General features: G+C 36.2%; 1 protein-coding gene across 1 annotated transcript in view; it reads right to left on the bottom strand.

Moving 5' to 3' along the window:
* Positions 1 to 20,181, bottom strand: part of gabrb3 (gamma-aminobutyric acid type A receptor subunit beta3) — a 74,888-nt gene that overhangs the window by 9,860 nt on the left and 44,847 nt on the right. The window contains exons 7-9 of the mRNA XM_088913403.1: positions 17,319 to 17,471; positions 2,835 to 3,079; positions 171 to 251 (exon numbers count right to left, since the gene is read on the bottom strand). Of these exons, the coding sequence (XP_088769529.1) occupies positions 171 to 251; positions 2,835 to 3,079; positions 17,319 to 17,471 (479 nt within the window). The remainder of the gene's footprint in view (positions 1 to 170; positions 252 to 2,834; positions 3,080 to 17,318; positions 17,472 to 20,181) is intronic.

The raw sequence follows: 20,181 nt of genomic DNA on the forward strand, positions 1-20,181 counted from the left end.
GAGGACCACATGTAACCAGCAAAACAAATGAGCATTTGCACAACGGACAAAGTGATCTCATAACAAATGACTTGGCGGTTCGAATGTTGTTGTCTTCCACAGAAAGTTTTGCTTTTCTGCAATGCTTCAGGGATGTGAAGCGAGAAACACAGCCACCGATCCACACTCACCGCACGTGAGTGCCGATGCCCTTGCGCCTGATTGGACTGTTTAACAGATGTTGGCTTGCAATTGCCTCCTTCCAGAACAGACTACGGCAAAAAAAAAAAATCTTCTTTGTGAGAGCCTCATCAGAACAATACAAAAAAGTTAGGGGAATAGTCAGTAATATTAACATGTACTGTAAATATTAATTTCAAACAATGAAAGCCACTAACGTATCAAATGTAAACTAAAGTGGAAATGTGGTAAGGGTCTGTTCATTATTAATCTTGGTAGTTTATTAACCCCTCATCTTTCCACATATAAATCTATGCTCTATGAACACTGTTACCTTGTACTCTGGTTCCGTATACACACCATTTTTTATACTTTTTTAAATTAGGTGAAACCTTTACAAATGTTCTGACTTTAGCTGACTGGATTTTGCAGTAATGTACATAAGGTCATTTAGCTTTCTGGGCCAAATATAAAACATCGTCTCATTCTCTTTCTTTTCAGTTGGCTTTGTTATCAGCAGTAATTCTCCAGAATCTATATATTAATAGAAGATATAATGGAGTCTGTGATGAACATTTAGGAGGGATGACAACAACCAAGTTCATTCAAACACAGCTGTCAATAATTAGCAATTACTCTTGATTACTCCTTATTTACTCCTAAAACACTATAAATACTACAGTACAGTATATATGATCCTTCTCTTCCACCTGTACGTCTTTTGCATCCCACCTCCACCTCATCTCCACCTTTGCAGCTGCCCCTTGGTCACTCCTCACTCTGTATGGGGGTCCTAGCTTTCTTGTTCTGTGGCCAGGAGGTTAGCCAAAATATTTACGAAAAACTGCATGTATGATAAGACATTATGATAATATTTACTTGAATCTGTATATTTTTTTTATCTCAGATGATCCCAAACTACTCCAATATGTAGGATGGGGCCCACTTAAGCTGTTATGCTCCAGAAACTCACTACAGAGATCATTGGAGAAATCAAAAATGATGTTTCCAATTGAATGAAGAGGTAGGTTTAGAGGGGCAAGGTTGTGCAAGTTAATGGTAGAATTTAGCCAGGATGTTGAGGTGAACACCCTTAATCTAATGAGTGCCCTGGAGCCTTCAATGACCAAGTCCGGACTTTGGTTTAACATTTTATCTAAAGGACATAACCTTCTACAACACAGTGTTCTCTGTCACCATACTTATGCATGGTCTTTTTTGACCAATGTATTATGTTTCTCATATTTAATTGTTATAAGTTAGTTTTGTTTTAAATTATATGAATGGTTTATATATAAATGTCTGGACCAGAGGAAAGAGTGCTACCTACTGGTATACCACCACCACTTCCAGCTAAACCTAGATTACAACCTGAAGACCTTCTACCAGGCCCAACTTTCTTAGCTTTGTGACCTGACAAGATCAGGCAGCAGGGTGGTAGTGCCACTTTCTCCCCGTTGGTTGTACATGCAAAGAGAAATTCAAGTTTTCTGTTTTACTGACTCATTTTTATATGATGGACCTTTAATTCTGAGTAGCACTTACTGTATGGTGGTGCAACCTAATCTCTTCCTTCCTGGGACAAAGCACTTGTTTTAATGGAGGTTGCTACATTAGAATCACTTTAGACTACATCTCACTGTGCAGCGGCAGATAACAGCAGATACATTGAGCTAATTTAATGAAAGTGTTTGATGGCAGCTTCAGAAATATTTTTGATTCAGTAACTGGGCCACATACTTTTCACCATCCTGAAGGGTTTACAGTATATGTTTTGAAGGGGCATATGTTGGCAGTAGTTGCAGTCCTTATAGTTAAATTCCTACCCTGCATTCTTGCATCCACAGTTGGTCTGGTTTATTTCTCACTTCCAAAGGTTTTAATATTACATTACTGGCAAGCCACTCACAATTAATGAAGACAGAACATTCTGGCACTTAATAAATTCTTTTACCAGTTTGTTTTATTTTATTTTAATATATATTTAATTTAATATCATTTACATATTTTAGAATGTAAATTGTCACATTTTGGACAAACAATGGTCAGTAAAGATTGTCCCGTTTTGGTAATTTTTGTATGTAACTTCTTTATGCTTGGTTTTGAAAGTTTAAGCAACTAATACAATATGTCTGTTACTTGAGGCACCAGTTCTATAAGTTTACAAAGATAAGGATTATGGAATCTATCATCTAGATTATGGAATCTAGTCATTGTGAGTACAGCGTTAATAGGCTAATACTGTAAATATATCTTTACAAAACATAAAAACAATATTATTCTTTCATTTCTTCTGTTGTAGAATTCCAGAAGCATCATTTTAAGTTTAAGAATCATCACTTTTTACTAAGATGTAAAACCTAGTAATAATATTCATTTGTGCACGAACACGGAATGAAATCCATTTGAGAATTTCACTTTATTGGATTGTTAAATTGGTATTACACAGAACATTATTCTGATTAAAAACCATATAATATTTGAGCATGCTGTGCGAGCCTTCTATTTTTAATTTGGAATTCATAAAGAAGTTCCTGATACTAATTTATTTATTCAAGGCATACACCATAAAGTTATTCAAATATTTTAAAACAGTTTATATCAGTTGTGTTCTTCATTGTGATAGGCTGAGTTAACTTAATCAATGCAAATGAACAGACATAAAGGAGACTTACCCTGTTGCCCTCATATTTGGACCTGTCATTGTTAGCCTTTTCTGCTTTGTCTGCAAGCTTCTTCTGCATTTGTGGGCCTCTTCCAAAAAAGATGTAGTTGACAAAAGCATATTCAAGCAAGGCCAAGAAGACAAAAACAAAGCAGCCCATCAGGTACATGTCTATAGCTTTGACATAGGGAATCTTGGGTAGCGTCTCTCGAAGATGGGTGTTGATTGTTGTCATCGTCAATACCGTTGTAATTCCTGGAAAACAAGCATTGTGTTGTATGAATAAAATGACTGCAGCTCTTAAACTGTAAACACTCACATATTTTAACAGCTATCAAGGATCGATGAAATCACCAGGCACGCACTTTGTGATGTGTCATACTGTACTAGCACAAACCAGAATGACAATAAAATTTGAAACAAAGCTTTGGACATACAGTATGATTATGTACTGTTTATCTTATGCTCACTTGTTAAGAAAGGTCAAAAAGCATTGTGGGCTCATTACTATTTAATGTTTTTTTCAGGACATGACACAACAAGGTACTGTATATACAGGTCTCTAAAGTTAAAATATGTTTTCATTGCTGCATTTTTTATCTGAAGAAATAACTCATAAGATGCTGCTTTTGTATCGCTTGTGACATCATTAATGTAACATGAATTATTATTTGTCTCAGAGAGAAACATGCAACCAAAGACACTGGAAATACAGATGAATTCACCCAGCATCTTCTGCCTCATTATTTTATTGACTAACTGTGGATTCTTGAATTACTTCTTAAAATTTAATTACCTGGACCCTTGAGGTCTAGCAGACTGAGTGAAGCCACTTTAATTTAGCCTGAATACAGAACACACTAAAGGCTGTTTAATAATCCTCACTTTGTAATGTGATGAAAGCATTTCAAGTTTTCAATTTGAATCTTCCTAAAGCTTTGGGATTTCAGACCTCCACTATGGGCATTGGCATCCAACAGAAATCTCTTCATCTGTAGTTGCCAACTTTTGCTACAGTGCTTTTATTTATCTTTACTAAACATAATTTATGCAACTTATTAAAAAGGAATAACTTAGCATAGTTTTAAAAATTACTTATGTCCTCTTTCAAAAGAGCTTCTGATTCTGATTTCCCTATTGAATGATACTTTGCAAAATAGAGTGTAGAATAAAATTTAATTAAAGATATGTTTTTTCACACCTTTGATATGCTCCTTTGCATCCTTGAAATTCTAGGTATAATTGATCTTATAGAAGAATATGATAAGTATGATTCATAATGCTACAAACAGGGGTTCTGAAAAAAAAATGAATTATCAGAAATAAGCCAAGTGAATTAATCAGTATTTAAATTAAATAATCATAACCTCCAACTTGTAAATTATTTCCCCAAGAATATACCCAAGGGGTTGCTATAATTAGAGGCACCTGAGTTCTTTGTGCTCTGGCAAAGCTTAAGTGAAAAGAGTAACAATTCAGGCACACTGGTTAAAGAGGAACTGCAATGCTATTTTCATATTTTGGGGTTAGAAAGAATCAGCATTGATGAGTGCATTTCAAACAGCAATAAAAATAAAATGGGCACAGTATCTTGTAAAACTTCCCATTGACATCATAAAACAGATGAGATTTCCAGGCACGCACAGCGCCATATTCTGTGATTCAGAACAAGGCAACAAAACTTCTGGTGACATATGCAGCCCCTATGACATTGTAAACAAACAGATTTGTGAATATATCTCTTTTAGTCCAATAAAAATATTGCTTTTGATTTGGAGACATTCAGCCAACAAATACTACTTACTCGTGACCTCTGCATGCAGATCACATTGGAACATTTCTGCGGTGAAATGTCTGCTGCACAACCTGTGTTTATTCGCTCATACATCACATTAGTTATTACAGAGACTAGTGACCAGGAAGGGCAATTCGCGGGAACTCAAAAGTGAGTTTGCGACAACATGGCGACTTACAGTACTTTCATAAAATTCATGATTTTGTGCATAATTAGAAATTTGTATCTTTTTTCTATAACGTCAATGATTTTTTTTTGTAACTGATTTCATAACTGATCTGAAAAAAAAGTGGGACAGCTGTTCCCCGTTAAACAAATATTTATTAGCACAGTAAAACTACATCAACATACTGTACAACACACACGTTTGGACACAAGTTACAATTTTACACAAAAGGTGTTCAAGAGGCCTATGTCCTGACCACCCAGAAAACCCCCAGACTGCTGTCAAGCCTGCTACAGCAAATCCCTGTAAACCCGGATGCTACAAAATCAATGGGAACCTCCCTATTCTGAAATGTTCACACTAACCAGGAGAGGCTGTATTTAACCTGAGAGACACAGAAAATCAAAGTACCGTACCTAATGCTGACGTCACACTACACGACTTTTCCTAGAATTTTCAGTCGTAGCCTTTATTTACATAATCATAAGAAAATCACAGCAAGTTGTAGAGAGTCGCAGCGCCTGCCCGTTACCATTAGTTTTGTAGTGTGACACCTCCATCGACTCAGTCATAGCACTCTTAATATCCCCTACAACTCTCTGTGACTCGCTACAACAAAATCAAACTGGTTTGATTTTCTCATAGCGAGTCGCAAGTCATAGGGGTGGGCAGTGAGCCGGATGTGTACTTGTGAGAAAGAATAGAATAGAAAGCTCTATTAACAAGGTTCAAATACTTACAGTATCTCTAATCTGGTCTTTATGGATGATCAGGACAAGAACCACTCGACTTTCTGCCCCTTGTCGTCCCTCCTGTCTCTTCCTTCTCGTTTTGTCCCTTCTGTCTGCGTGTTTTGTGCTCTGTTCATGGACTGCTCATTTACACAGAAGTTAGTTAACTAAGATAAAATTAAGGATTGCTTTGATCCTTGAATTGCCTACCCCTGCATCTCAGCAAACTTATTCTTGCTTTGAAGCTTCCAAGAACTGGAAATGTTAACACCAATCACGTATTACCCATTCGATGTAGATTCATCAAGATGCTTCGATAGTCACCTGCAATATTTGTAACAATAACCATAAACAATACTGGCAAGAAAGAGCTTCTTAATTATTATTGTTTTATGGAAGAACCAAATCCTTCATGTAGAACACCACTTTGACTTCAAATGGCTTTATGTTAGGATATTATTATTAAAATAGGTGAAACTTTAGCGCAGTCATTAGCACTGCTGCCTATCTGCTATGGGGCACTTCTGGGCCTGCGGAACTATCTGTGTGGAGTTTGTATGTTCTCCCTGTGTTTATTTGGGCTTCCTCTGGGCACTTCAGTTTGCTCCCACAGTCCAAAGACATACAGTAATGTTCGGTTAATTGGCTTCTGTAAACTTGTCCATGGTGTGAGTGTGTGCGTGTTTGTGTCTGTGTGTGCCCTGTGATGGACTTACAGTATATCCCTTCCAGGGTGTATCCAGCCTAGTGCCCAGTGCTTCCCGGGCAAGTCTCGACCCTATATTGGATAAGTAGCTATTGAACGTGATATGATGATCAACATTAAAATGACTCGAAGATAAAACCATCTTGTTATCACTTCCTAATTAACACTTTTTAATGATGAATAAACATCAAGGGTAGATGTCAATAGTTATTCATGGTGCACTATCTTAAGGAATAACTAACACATTCTTTTCCGTTTTTTTTTTCAATGCCTGTCTGGGTTTCTGTAGACACGCTACTTATGATTTTATTAAAATTAAGCTAGCTTAGGTGGATTTGCTAGTAAGAGTCCCTGTCCAGTTTTCTCCCCCTGACATGAACTACCACATAGACTCAGTATAGCTGTCAGCTGAATGAGAGGTTGTAGGTCTGACTGAACCACTGCAATAGCCACTTAATTCAAGCTCATTGGAGAACCATTCATCTGCCCTGAAGATATCATGGCCCAAAGAGATCTTATTAAACTATTTGATTTCCTTGCAGCCAGTACTGACATTAGCAGTAGATATATTTGTCCATACTGTATTTCACTTTTAATATTTTTATTAAGCATTAGAACAATGACGGCAAATGTTTTTAGTTAATTGCAAAATGTGTGCATTTGATCAAGGACAAATGTAGCTAAAGGGGAGAGGAATATCCAGAAAAAGGCCTATGTTTAAGACATTGTATGCACTGTCCTGAACTCATGAAACTTGAATGTCAATAACTGTCTTTGCTTTTCTAAATTAACTGTGTATTTATACGATGCATAGCCCTTGGACTTTGGATTAATACAGGCAAACAAACCTATTCAAGAGTCCATAAGCCCGAAGTTCATGAATTGATTTAGAAAAACTTTTCAAAGATTGTCTGGGGGGGTAATAACAAAGCCATTCAATCAATTGAGATTCTTCTCACACCTATGGAACAAGAGGTGCAGCATATACAGTATGAATTTATATTATAGAAACTTGCAAATTACATAGCTTTTAAATGAGTTGTAATTAAGGCATTAGTCTCATCCTGTACATCTCATACATATTGCTTTTTGGATTATAGAGATTCTACACCATACTTTATTACAATATTTTGTTCTATTGTAATAAAATACAAAATATTATATCCAAGAGATATCAATTAGAACTTAAAAAATTCATTCATATTGTAGCACGAAAATAAACATTCACAACATAGACATCTACAGTATACTTCCAACCTTAATATAGATTTTTTTATTGTTCATTCAGCTTAGGAAAGAAATGAAAAAAAAATAACTATTACTGTGCCTTCTCATTTTATTAGTTGTGCCTACAAGAGTTTCCCTGGTAACACTCATATAAATTAAGAGTAGAAGTAAAGGTCACTCAGCATTTTTTCTAGATACCAAACATGCACACAAAACCTCTGAATGTAGCTCTATGACTACTGGTTTGCTATCAGTGAAAAATGAAAACTGCATATTGCAGAGAACAAATGAACCAATATAAATCAGAAAAGTGGTATAATAAAATGTAAAAGATAAAAAAATGTGGGTCCATCATTAAATTGATTTATGGTAACTGTGTACTGTAGGCATGTACATTATGCAGTTGTAGACGGAGTCTAAAATTGACTGAGTTGCTCCAGGAATTTAATTTTCCTTTTAGATACCACTATTTTGCATTAAGTACAGAAATACACTACTCACTTCCTCTGCAGATACTGTATATAAGTTGTTCACAAACCCCTTGAGCGATTTCTTTCTGTCACTGGACTCCACACCTTGAAAGCTTATTCACAAACATGATTTCCCTGTGCCTCCCTACCCTTCTTTTTGAAAGCTTATTTTTTCACCAGAAGTCTTCAGTCTTCAAACACTCAATATTTCTTTTTTCCCAAAGCTTCACAATATTCACATCAGAATCAAATGGGAACTGAAGATATTTCGCCAGGGAAAATCCAAAAATTGATATGTAATAGTCTAGTACAATTCACCCCTTTTATAAGAGTTTTCAGCTCTGCTTTTTGGAAGATAGTTTGCCAATTGACACAAAATACTGATTCTGTTTTTATGATTTTGAGCAGCTGAACTAGAGGCTAATTTATTTTACAAATGCACTTTATCGTAACAACAAAAATGAGGAAAACAAATACATATCCATCTTTTTGCATAACAGATCAAATGTAGCCTACCTTTCTAAAAGATCTTTTACACAAAAAGAAAGCTGGAAACAATTTTGTATAGGAATGTTTCGCTCTAGCAAGATTCTCTACTGTGGCTCATTGACAATTAGACAATTTTAATGAGTTCTGATTTCAAAACGACTGCCTCTCCTTTTCCCTGGTGTAACTCACTCATGATGGCTACTGGCTCTCCCACTCTCCCCTAGTCAGCCCTCGGACTTCATGTCTGCCTCCAACCGCTGATATTTTCACTTTATGCAATCTGGCCGGGCCTCACCCTCTCAACACACTGAGAGTCTTCAGTGCCTCAACTTAGAACCCCAGACTCATAACTCACAACCACTCACAACTATGAGTACTACAAGCATGCGACCTCCAGGCTGTGCATTTGTAGATGAGGGTGCACCTCTTGTTAGGAATTAGTAGTGAGGACCCTCTGCAGAAAACCAGGGCAAACTCCAAAAGGCATAGTCGAAAGAACAATCCGAGGTCAGTAAGCCGTAGGTAAACTAGCCGGTGCTAAAGTACAAATACCCAGAGGCGGAGCCCTAATCTGTAAGGGAGCTGAGAGTCAAAACCAGAATGAGAGCAAAAGTACCAAAACCGAAACCAGGAGCATAGATGGAGGACAAACCAGGGTCAGAGAGCCAAAAAAACAAGTAGTGAATAACAATGAGACTGGGAGTAGCTCTAGCCAGGAAAACCCTAATACTGAGCACCGGGAAGAGTGTGAGGCACCATTAAATAGGATGGGGAAAAGGGCTTATTGGGAACTGTGCTGGAATGTGAGGTGGAATGCCAATTCCTCCGGGGCGTGGCGTAACACCTCTCTTTCATGCCCAGCCACAAATGCCTTTACCCACATTACTTTTATAACCCATATTACTCATAGATTCAACAGAACTTGCCTAGACCTCGCTGTCTTTACATATGTCAGCACCTCAGACCCTACTGTTTTCAATGCATGCCTACAACCAGAGGTTAGTAGCTTACATAGATCCTTTTCACCACCTCAACTAATTGGTGCTCTGAAAAAACTGATGTCACTCATGTCTACCATTTCAGTTTCAGCCACTGATGGAATCTGTGAGAGAAAAGTTGCTGAAACAATGGTAACTGTTTGTGGGAGTACTACAGGCTGCATACCAACAATGAAAAAAATGAAAAAGCAAGCAGACAGGCAGTCTTTTGGTTTGTACAGGACCAACATTTTCATGTTTCATCCATACTGTTAGTACTAGAATTTTGCCTATTATGTTTGCTGTTAATTCACCAAGCAGCTTCAGAACAGGAACAGTTTATGCGATGTGCTGTACCTCTCAAACTGGTTTATGACTCCTTGAAGGTGTAAAATTGGTTTTAGAAATGTTATTAAGGTGCAGATTTTATATGGCTTTGACTGATGCTGATTATCTTTTAGGTTTAAGTTGAATAGGTGTAAGTGTTCAGAAGAAAAAATGTTTTTGAACACGCGGCATTTTCAAAGCTTCTGAAGATTTTGAATATGTGCCCCAGACCACCATCATAGGTATCTCAAGGACACTAGTGTACTAGGACACTAGTACACTCGTTACAATCACAAATGTAGTGGCCATTCTTTCTCAGTATACAGTCCTAGAATGAAATTACTAGGCTGCCCAATCTCTGAACATTGGTGGTTTCAAAAGTGAGCAGGAAAATAAATCTTTACAACTTTCATAAGCTTCCACCAACTGGATGCCTCATGACTGCACAACAGTTTTTGAGAGACTTACAGTATGTGCTTTTGATAATGTAAGTTGTCTATATTATGATATTATGTCAGTGAAGTCTAAATAGCCATATTATACTGAATACTTTGTGATAAAATTACTTTTTATCAAGAAATATATTGTGTTACCCCCATTGTTTGCTATCCACAAAGGGATAAAAAGGTGAAGATTGTTACTTAGAAAATCTGGCCATGAATACTTTAAATGCTCTTGTCTAGATTGTACCTGTTACAGTCTGTACATAAATCTCAGCCTGACTTATAAATAAAAGACAGACTCTACCATAAGTAACTAAACCACCAAAGTCTTTATCTAACAAGTGGGAGTATAGAAAAATCTTTCTTATGTTCACGTACTGTAGCTCAGAATGATGTCTAGATACTGATTATCTAGCTATGAAAACATTTTCTTTCCTTTATAGTTGTCAGGCATCTCTTTTCGTAGAAAGAAAATATTCCCTTGTTGCTGTTAGATTATTCTCTTCTTGCAAATAATGAAGACAAGCTGCTTCAGTAAATAACTGCTTGCCAAACAACAAGTGACACCTTAGGATGATAAAGAACAAGAAGCAAAGAATATCTTTCCCCGAAAAACAAAACATGAACACAGGCCTGTTATCTAATCTTATACAGTACGATTTCAAGTCATAATCTATTGTGGCACTGAACTGTAAGCGCTTTCCTAAGTGTAATTATCCAAATCTGAAAATATCCTTTGATATTTTGAAAATGAGATGGAAAAGATCTAACACTGGAATTAGCTGTCCAAACACTTTTTGCTCAGGAACAATTTGTGGTATGAAATGGGTATGAAAATGTCAGTAAACAAGTTAACCAATCCTGGTGTATGTACTGTAAGAACCTTATTCCCTTGAATGATACATACACAGTTTGGAGTTAATTATATTAGCAGAAATGGTTTTGAAGGAGAGTAGTTACAGTAGCATTACTAGGTAGATTATACTAAGTACGTGTAGACCTAGACTAAGCATAAACATATTGTTGCAACTTGTAAGGTACAAATCTGAAGTTTGAGTGTGATGCAGTTTGCCACATTTAAAGTCAGTTGGTGTAGTGGTTCCCAAGACAATGGGAATCTTTGTGTACAAATTAGCTAATGGACGGCCATATATTTGATCCATCCATTTTCTAATTGTTTATCCAATACAGGGTCAAGGGAGAGCCAGAGCCTCTCCTAGCAAGGTACCTGGAGGAAAGCCATGTGAACACAGGGGGAACATACTGTACAAAATCAACATACAATATGATCGATTTGTGTGAAAAAAATGGTAGTCATGTGCCCATCTTGGTATTGCATGAATGGCAGTGCATTAAATGTTAATGGTATCCTTACTATAAAGCACTTGCCATGTTTGCCATCAATTAACCAAATCATTTTCACATAGCAGGAATTAGTATTATGACAAAAAGACAAAAGTAAAGTAGCCATGATCGTTCATAAAGGAATCCCATTTTCACATGTATATGTCCTGTTTATATTATTAGTATTGTATGTACAAATTCTGATGTTAATTGGCCAAACAATTTTTGATCTATTTTAAATACATGGGTCAAGGCACAATCTTGGACTTGAATCCTGTGATTTCAGAATAAGCTCCACTTTGCAGCAAGCCTGACTAGTACAGCAGCTTTCTGCTAATGGATGGATAAGAAAAGAATGGTTGTCTTGAGGCAAATGGCTTGAGGCTAGAGTGGTAGTTTTCAACCTATGGCGTGCATACCCTCAGGGGTGCACTAGCTGAGCTCTAGGGATGTGTGAAAAAACTCCATAATAGCTGAACAATCAAATATAAAAACTACCTTAAACTGACTCTCCACACAAAATATCAGAGCATGCTTCTGGAGCGTTGACACAGTTCTTAGAGGTAGGCTGTTATTGAATTACTCCTGTTTTGTCACAATGGATGTCCACATAGATAAGGAAAAAACAACAGCCTTTGTTAGATTCCTTGGATTTTGGTAATATCGCTGAATATCCGGCACTGAGTACCTGTGTTGTAAAGAAACAGTCCTGTAACCTTCATTTTGCAGGAAACTAAATGGAGACAGAGTATGTAACTCGCCGGACTGTGTTCCTCCTTTTTGAACTAAAACTTTACAGTTAAGGTAAAATACCCACTGCTTTTGTATTTTTCAAATGTAAACTAGAAGAATTTGGAAAAACGCAAACAACAAATGTAACTAATCAATGCAGGCATCGGCTCTTGCAAGGCTGCATTGAATGCGTCTTACCTATTGAGCTAAAGAGCGACTAAACAAAGAATGCCACACAAAGTCACAGAAAATCCATGTTTACCAACTATGCAACACATGGTAAGTTGTATGAGTGGTGGAAAGGCCACTTAAAAGTTGGATATAATCTTTCTTTCTGACAATGCTATGTCATGGTGCATCAGTAGCATGTCTGAAAATATTCTCCATCAATTGGTAAAGTGAATTTCACTCTCTGCAAATTGACAGACGTTGCAAATGTGGCATAGCCTTTGGTTTACTTCGTTACTTATTTGAGGGTGCTGTATGTGAGTATTTTAATTTTGTTAGGATTTTTATTTTATTTTATTTGGGCCCAGATTTTAATTGAACTGACAGTTTAACGGAAACCAACAGAATTGACTGGGTGCACTGTGTAGGAACTTGTATTTGTCAATGAAGAGGAAACATAAAGGAGTTGTAGCTCACAGCAAGAAGGTTGCTCCAATGGCTTCCTGGGTACATTTTAGCAATCATCAGGAGGCTCCTGCCTCTAAAAATATGCTAGGAAAACGTCTGCCAGTACTGAATGATTCTGTGAAATCATTGACTTTAACTACATGAAAGCTTGCCCACTGAATTCAGAGAATTTTACAACACGAAATGGGCAATGAAATGGGTAGCAAACATAAGATGCGCTTAGTGCACACGAAAGTGCGCTGGTTATCATGCGGCAATGTTTTGACATCCTTTTCAAGTGAGATGTGAAGTTTAGCAATTTTTGTGTGGATGACCTGTTTGAGTTGTCATCTTGCTTGCATGAAGAATACTGGCTACAGAAACTAACGTATCCAGGAGACATTTATTCTGCTTTGAAAAAATCTGAATTTAAGTCTCCAGGGTGTCCCCGTCACAGGTCGAAGCAATATTAAAAAAAAAAACTAACATTCTGGGCTAGCTGTGTCCAACAAGTTTCCCTTCAGTGCTTTCCAGTGCTCAAAGAATTCACTGCAAAAAAGAAAATGCTCTTAAATAAGCAATCTCGATCACCAAAGTCAGCAGCTGTGAAAATACAACTGACACGTCTCAGGGCTGGATGCAAAATCCGTTTGAATTTACACCCCGGGTTCCAAAGCTGTCATTTTATGAACAAGAGAAACTGATGGAGCTGATGTCGGATGGGGGACTGCAGTTACAGTTACAGTTACAGAAACCACTGGTGCATTTGTGGGCGCTAGTAATGGTGAATACCTGGATCTATCAAAGTCAACCTTGAGGGTATAAATGCCCTTTGCCACAATGTACCTTTGTCTTACATGCTATGAGGCTCGTTTTTTTCGGCACTGACAGCAGTAAAGACAAAGCATTGCTAAAGGTAGGATGCTGAGAGCGATATAAGGGTATAACTGTCTTCTATTAAACCTGACTTTGCTAACCTTAATTCAGAAATGCAGGCCTACTCAATAGCAGGTAAGATAATATTAATAGTAGTGAAAATGTGTGAAAACCATTGGGACAGAGGGTGCACTGAGGAAGAGTACCATGGACAGTTCCTGTGGTATTTTCCTGTTAGTAAAATGTAAGATGACTTGAAAAATGTAAAATAAAAAATAGTTTTAATTTTTGACTAAAGCAGGTAATGAAGATTTTAAATATTGTAGGGAGCAGTTGTGGGACATTCTTTCAGCAAAACTGTACAGTATGTGCTTATGTGAAAATGAAAAGGCAAGCTAAAAATATATTAGCTCAGGAGGTCTTTGTAACAAAAGACAAATGTCTGTCTAACCTGCGCAAATAATTTTATGATTTTTAGAAATGGATGTCAGCTGATTCAAATAATTCTGATTACCCACTGGCAGCACAGTTCTACACCTGTAATGGAATACTAAACCCATAACAGACTTAAAGTGTCTGACCTTTAAAATATAAATATATAGTCAAAGATGTTCTGTATTCTATAACCAGACAGTTCTCATACTAAATTGTGACCATTTTTGAAAGAAATGGCCAAAAGCTTTATCTACACACCAAAGCATTTGCCTAAATGTTTGTTTTTACTTTGATATGGCTTTTAGTATTACTTTATTATTTATAGTTACCTACTGTATGTTATAGTTAAAATAATCTCTTTCAGCAAAAACATACTGTACAGAACCTACAGTATATGACATCCAGCAAGACTAAAATTAGTGGTTTAGAGTCATACAAATTATATATTGTATGACTTCTCTTAAGTATTAAGTCTCAGTATATGTAAAACAATGGCATAATGCCTTTTGTAATAAGTACAGTATAAGAAAAAAAATGTACAGTGACTATTATTTCTCAGTGCGTGTCGAAAGGCCAGATGGGTTGCTTCATGCATGGGGTATATAAAGGCAATTACTGCACAAATGAGATTTATAAGCTCTGTTACATGAGCATTGTTCTACTTTTCAGCAATACAAATGCAAGAATGAAGAACAGGTTATAGGTTATACATTTACAATAACAACAAGACATGGCACTTCGAAAAAGGCAAAGTCCAGAGGAATTTCCTTTGCACCAAAGTAAAAAAAATCTAATTACAATCATCATGTACAGTATATTCCAAATGCTGTTGTTCTGCGGTTTTAAATTGTAAGTTCATTTACAAAAAAAATTCAAGACCAAATTATGAACCTTAGATTAAAACTACATATTACCTATGAGGAGTATTACAGTACAGAATGATTTTTCCAAGCACAACACATCCAAATCATAGTGGAATGTTACACTACATGTAACAGCGTTATTACATGTGTTGAAATGTGCAGTGGGTGTACAGTATATGATTAACATTAATAATACTGTGTATACAGTAATATATACACAATACATTACATGTATACATTCCGTTTCTGTATTTATTGTCTCAGCACATTTTATAACTTTACAACTTTATTGCTTTAGTGTGTTCAATTCATGCAGTTTATTGTCATTGAATTCTCATCTTAGACTGAAACTTTCTTATCAAATGCAAATAATATCCACAAATAAAGTCATTTAAAAGTCAAATAGCAAACATAATGCCTTTCAGCAAAACCAAACCGAACCTACCAGAACAATGGAACATATTAATTTTTTAATGACAAGTACAGTCCCACCCAGCTAAGCTCACACTAATGGTTTAGAGTAACTTTCTGTGTGGCTGCATAATAAAAGATTCTAAGTTTCCCCAGGCTTCCATAGAGATTCAGTCTGACCATGGGGCATGATATGACTCCTTACCTCAAGTGAATATCAAAGCCACTTTTTTGGATTTTGTGCTCAAAAAAGTCTCTGCTTTGGAAGAATTGCCCTCTATATTTATAAAGACAAAAAGCCAAGTATCAGCATTAAAAGCAGCCCCTCTATATCAGCAAGTATATCTCTACCATTCACCTTGGGTTACCTAAAGAACAAAGGATTTCTGAAGGCCAGCCAGATAATATGTTGTTTTTTTTGTATCCATAGTACTGAACTGCAAGGTAACTACCACCAACTATCAATGATATTAACTCCCAAAATAAGTTTAACCTTATTAGATCTGATAACAGCTGGAAATGACTTATCAGTCCCAATATTCTCTCTCACCTTTAGACTATTTGATATTAGAAGTGATTCGCTCACTACATCTTTACTTTATTTCCATTCATACTGCATTCCTTAGCAGAAAAATAAAACATACGTAATATGCAAAGTTCCAGTTATGCAAATTAATTTAAAAAAATAAATTATTCCACATTAACTAAAAATAATAAAAACAACAGCAACAAAAGAAAACCTGAAATTTAAATTTCAATATTACATTTAAATTGAAACAATATAAATTTATACAAAGTAGATCTGTGAGGGCTGTAATGCACAGAAGACTATTAAATTCATTAGTGACCAAAGAATAGGCTCTACCAAAAACATGTAAAAGAGAGTAGTTCATCTGCAACTACATAATTTTAATAACTCACACATATTAAAAGTGATCTTAGCAATCTAAGTCAAGTAGAAAAGTTTTGAAAAGTGAAATATTTTATATGCAGAATGTGGTACATGAATTTTACCAAAATTAAAAGTATCTCCTCAGCCAAAAAATATATAGTACATTAGCATTATGTACAGAAGATAAAAAAAAACAGAATCTTATATCCTTTTGAGTTGATGTTACTGCCTAAAATCGATTGACTGTGCTTATTCCTCTAGTCTATAAATCTGATGGAAAATTTGTCTTGACCAGTACAATTGCAAAAGCACATGAAAATTGAAAATAGACCAGTACCATTTTAGATCCCTAATCAAATCAATGAGACTGTTTTAATGGCCATTACTCGTAATACTAATCATCCAACTAAACTCCTGACCAGCATTGTTTAAAAGTGGTATCCATGCAAATGGGAACAGTATACTATTAATTACTTAATAAAAGAAAGTCAGTAATAAAGTACAAAATTCACAATGCTGTATGTAAAGTTTAAATTGTTCCTTCAGCTACTTGTTTTTACTTCAGCTTGAACAGTACTTCAAGATTGTATCACATTTTTTTCAGTTAATGTGAAAGTATTGTAACATCATTTCAGACAGTGATAATATTTAAATTTTGCACTTGAATACGTCTTCAATTAGTCATTTACATTAAAATGCATGAGTCTCCTTTTTAAATATTTAACAGCCTTCTTGGGCTGTGTTTAAAATAAATGAAGGTAGAACAAGTTACAGTACATGGAATGCCACGACCCGTAAAATCTTGCTATTATATTCAATTTAAAGAAACTATGTAAATATACAGTAAAACGATACTAACATTTGAAAAAATAAAGATTAGAAATATACGGCAGGATATGTGGGTGTTGTGTAAGACTGGAAAAAAAAACTTTCAGCATTGATTTGTTATAACGTGTTTAAACATACACTATTTGTAGTTCTTAAAATAAACATACCCAAAGCAACTCTTGCAGCAGAGGCATCATAATTGATCCAAAACGACACCCAAGACAAGATGGTAATCAGAATTGAGGGCATGTAGGTCTGAAGAATGAAGTATCCAATATTTCTCTTTAACTTAAAGCTCAGAGACAATCGTGGGTAGGCACCTAAGAAAAGAAGATTGAAGAAAAAAAGGCTATTTACTTCAAACAGCACACAGGCATACATTATGTTTTGTTTCAGTTTCTATGGCAACGGCAGCATGCATTGGGTTTATCGCTATGGAAACCAGCATTCTTGTTTCAAATTGCACAATGATTTTTCATTACTTAGTTCTGAGTACGAAGCACATAACATCAGATAATATATGTATAAATACACATACATTGAGCATAATTGCATTTAATTAAAAAATGCATGATATTATTGAACATGAAAAGTCACGATACATTAAGTGTAGTCATATAGAGAACATGTATGGCACCTTCATGTGAATATGGAATGAAACCTACTGTACATACAGTACTCCGCATATTCCTTATGGGCTTACAGTATATGAGGTTATGCTACGGTACAGTATATTACTTCATAGGTACTTCCGTGACTAGTGTGCAGTCATGAAATCATTAACAGAGATCCATCCTCTCTTCCATTGGTGAAGTTCTAAAATTCCAATTTAAATTCTTTGGGAAATGTAATTCAACATGAAAGTGCCATACTTCAGCTATATAACATAGTATTCAATGATATGGCCTCTGGAAATATATTTTTCAGTTTGGTTTAAAATCTGCACCTTTAGAAAGCAGAACATCATGACAATAAGAACAAAATTGTCAGGACAAATCAGCAACGTGTAATACCTTCAGGCACAACTGGGATACAGACACTGCATTTAGGGAAAGTCAAAACTACCCTTTCTGAACATTCATGTACATAACTGCATTTCAGTTTCAGATTTTAGCAACTTAGTTGAAAGGAGCATTCTTTTCTGCTCCCGACACATTGATTCATATACTGGATATTGTAGTATATGAATCAATGTGTTGGGAGCAGACAAACATTATACTGACAGTGTGTTGTTTTTCATTTCAATAGAATGGTGGTACACATTTGTGCAATGGTTTACTAATTGGCTAAACACATTTGTTTCTTTGTGTGTGTTCACGACGTTTTGATTAGTGCTCTAAACCCCTTAATTTATACTAAACAGAAAGGATTATCCAGCAAACAATGAGAAGTAAAACAAATAGTCTTTCTTAGTCAGCTTGCCCATTATGTTCAAAAGCCAACAACAAGCCAGCACAGGCATTGTTATCCACTCTCAAAATACATAAAAAATAATATCCATTATGGATCTCATTAATTTAGGAACTAAAATGCAGAGGATGAATCATTACTGTATCACTTGCATGAGTGTTAGGAGCTTTATAAGAGAATAATTTATGCTGTGCGTCTTGGGCTTCATGAATATATGATGTGCTGTATGAAGCTCTGCATTTTTTAAAAAGGGCTTTAAGAAACAGCAGGATAATTGCCACTCCATTATCATTCACCATTCTAGGGTAATTTTTGGTAAAGCCAGTGTATGAAGCAAACTTGTTAATTAGACAGGTTTTCGAATGAGTGGTACAAAGGTTCTCCTGGGATCACTGAAGAAGAGCATGAGGATCATAGGATGGAAAACTGGATTAGATTTTATGATAAACTTTAACAAAGCTAATCGTTTCCATGCACCTCAAGCAGAAATACCAGAAATAGCTTTTTAGTTATAAAATATTTTAGACTTACAGATGTTGTCACGATTATAGTTCCCCCTCCTTAAGGGTGCTCCAGCCCTTTCACTAAGACTTTATTCTCTGCACCTGTTTCCCATTCCCAGCCCACCTTAAAAGCCAGGCGCTGACGCTCATCCGGGCTCTGCATCTGATTTCCATATCGTGCGAGTCCGGGACCAGGAGGCGCCTGGTCCCGTTAAGGTTTTAACCTCGGTTCCCGTTCCTGTTCCCCGTCCGCCGGTTCCGACCCGGCCTTCGTGGTTTTTAATCTTTCTTCTGATGGATCTTCTGGTTCTGGATTTACCCTTGTGTTTTGGATTTTCCCTAAGGACTACTCTCTCGGATTGTTCGCCTCGGCCACACCTCCCCCGTGCACCAGCGCACCTTGGACACGCCCCCCTGTCTTCAGCCCCGTATTCCTGCATGACGTTTCCCTAGTGTTCCCCCCCACTCCGTCGGACTGTGTCGTCCGCATAGGGTCCGGAAAGAACTGTTCGTTACAGATGTGGAGTTAAAGAAACAAAAGGTCAAAAAGAAAACAAAATAGATATAGGGAACGAGTAAACGTCTATTCCACGCTGAAAGGAGAAGAAAAGTAACACAACATTTTGGCTGTATAGTCTTCTTCGGGTGTGGAAGGCTCCACAGCCAAAATGTGTTTTTTGTCTCTTTTCAGCATGGAATAAACCTTTACTTGTTCCTTTGCAGCCTACGCATGCTGACGCAGCTGCCTGCTTGAACTACAGTATATATAGATATACGCTCGTATATATAAAAATATATTTTAAAAAGTAGAGATAAAGTTTTATACGCATTTCCAGTAGTTCACAGTTCCAGAGAGATAAACAGCAAACTTCTTTTCGTTTATGGGACTGTGTTTGTACAGTAGATATTAAAAAGAAAATGAGCAAATGAGTGAATGCAGAAGCACAATTAAATATTATATTTAACAGAGAATCTGTCCAAAAGATATGTTAACACAGAGGTATTGTCTGGTCATCGTTTTTCTTGTTATCACTTAATTGATATACAGTAGACTTACATCTTAATGCATTTTTGATTAGGCAGAGGCCAAGAGTAATGTCTTTTATTACTTTGAAAG

The sequence above is a fragment of the Atractosteus spatula genome, chromosome 4 (assembly GCF_055471065.1).
Source record: "Atractosteus spatula isolate fAtrSpa1 chromosome 4, fAtrSpa1.hap1, whole genome shotgun sequence".
NCBI classification, from domain to species: domain Eukaryota; kingdom Metazoa; phylum Chordata; class Actinopteri; order Semionotiformes; family Lepisosteidae; genus Atractosteus; species Atractosteus spatula.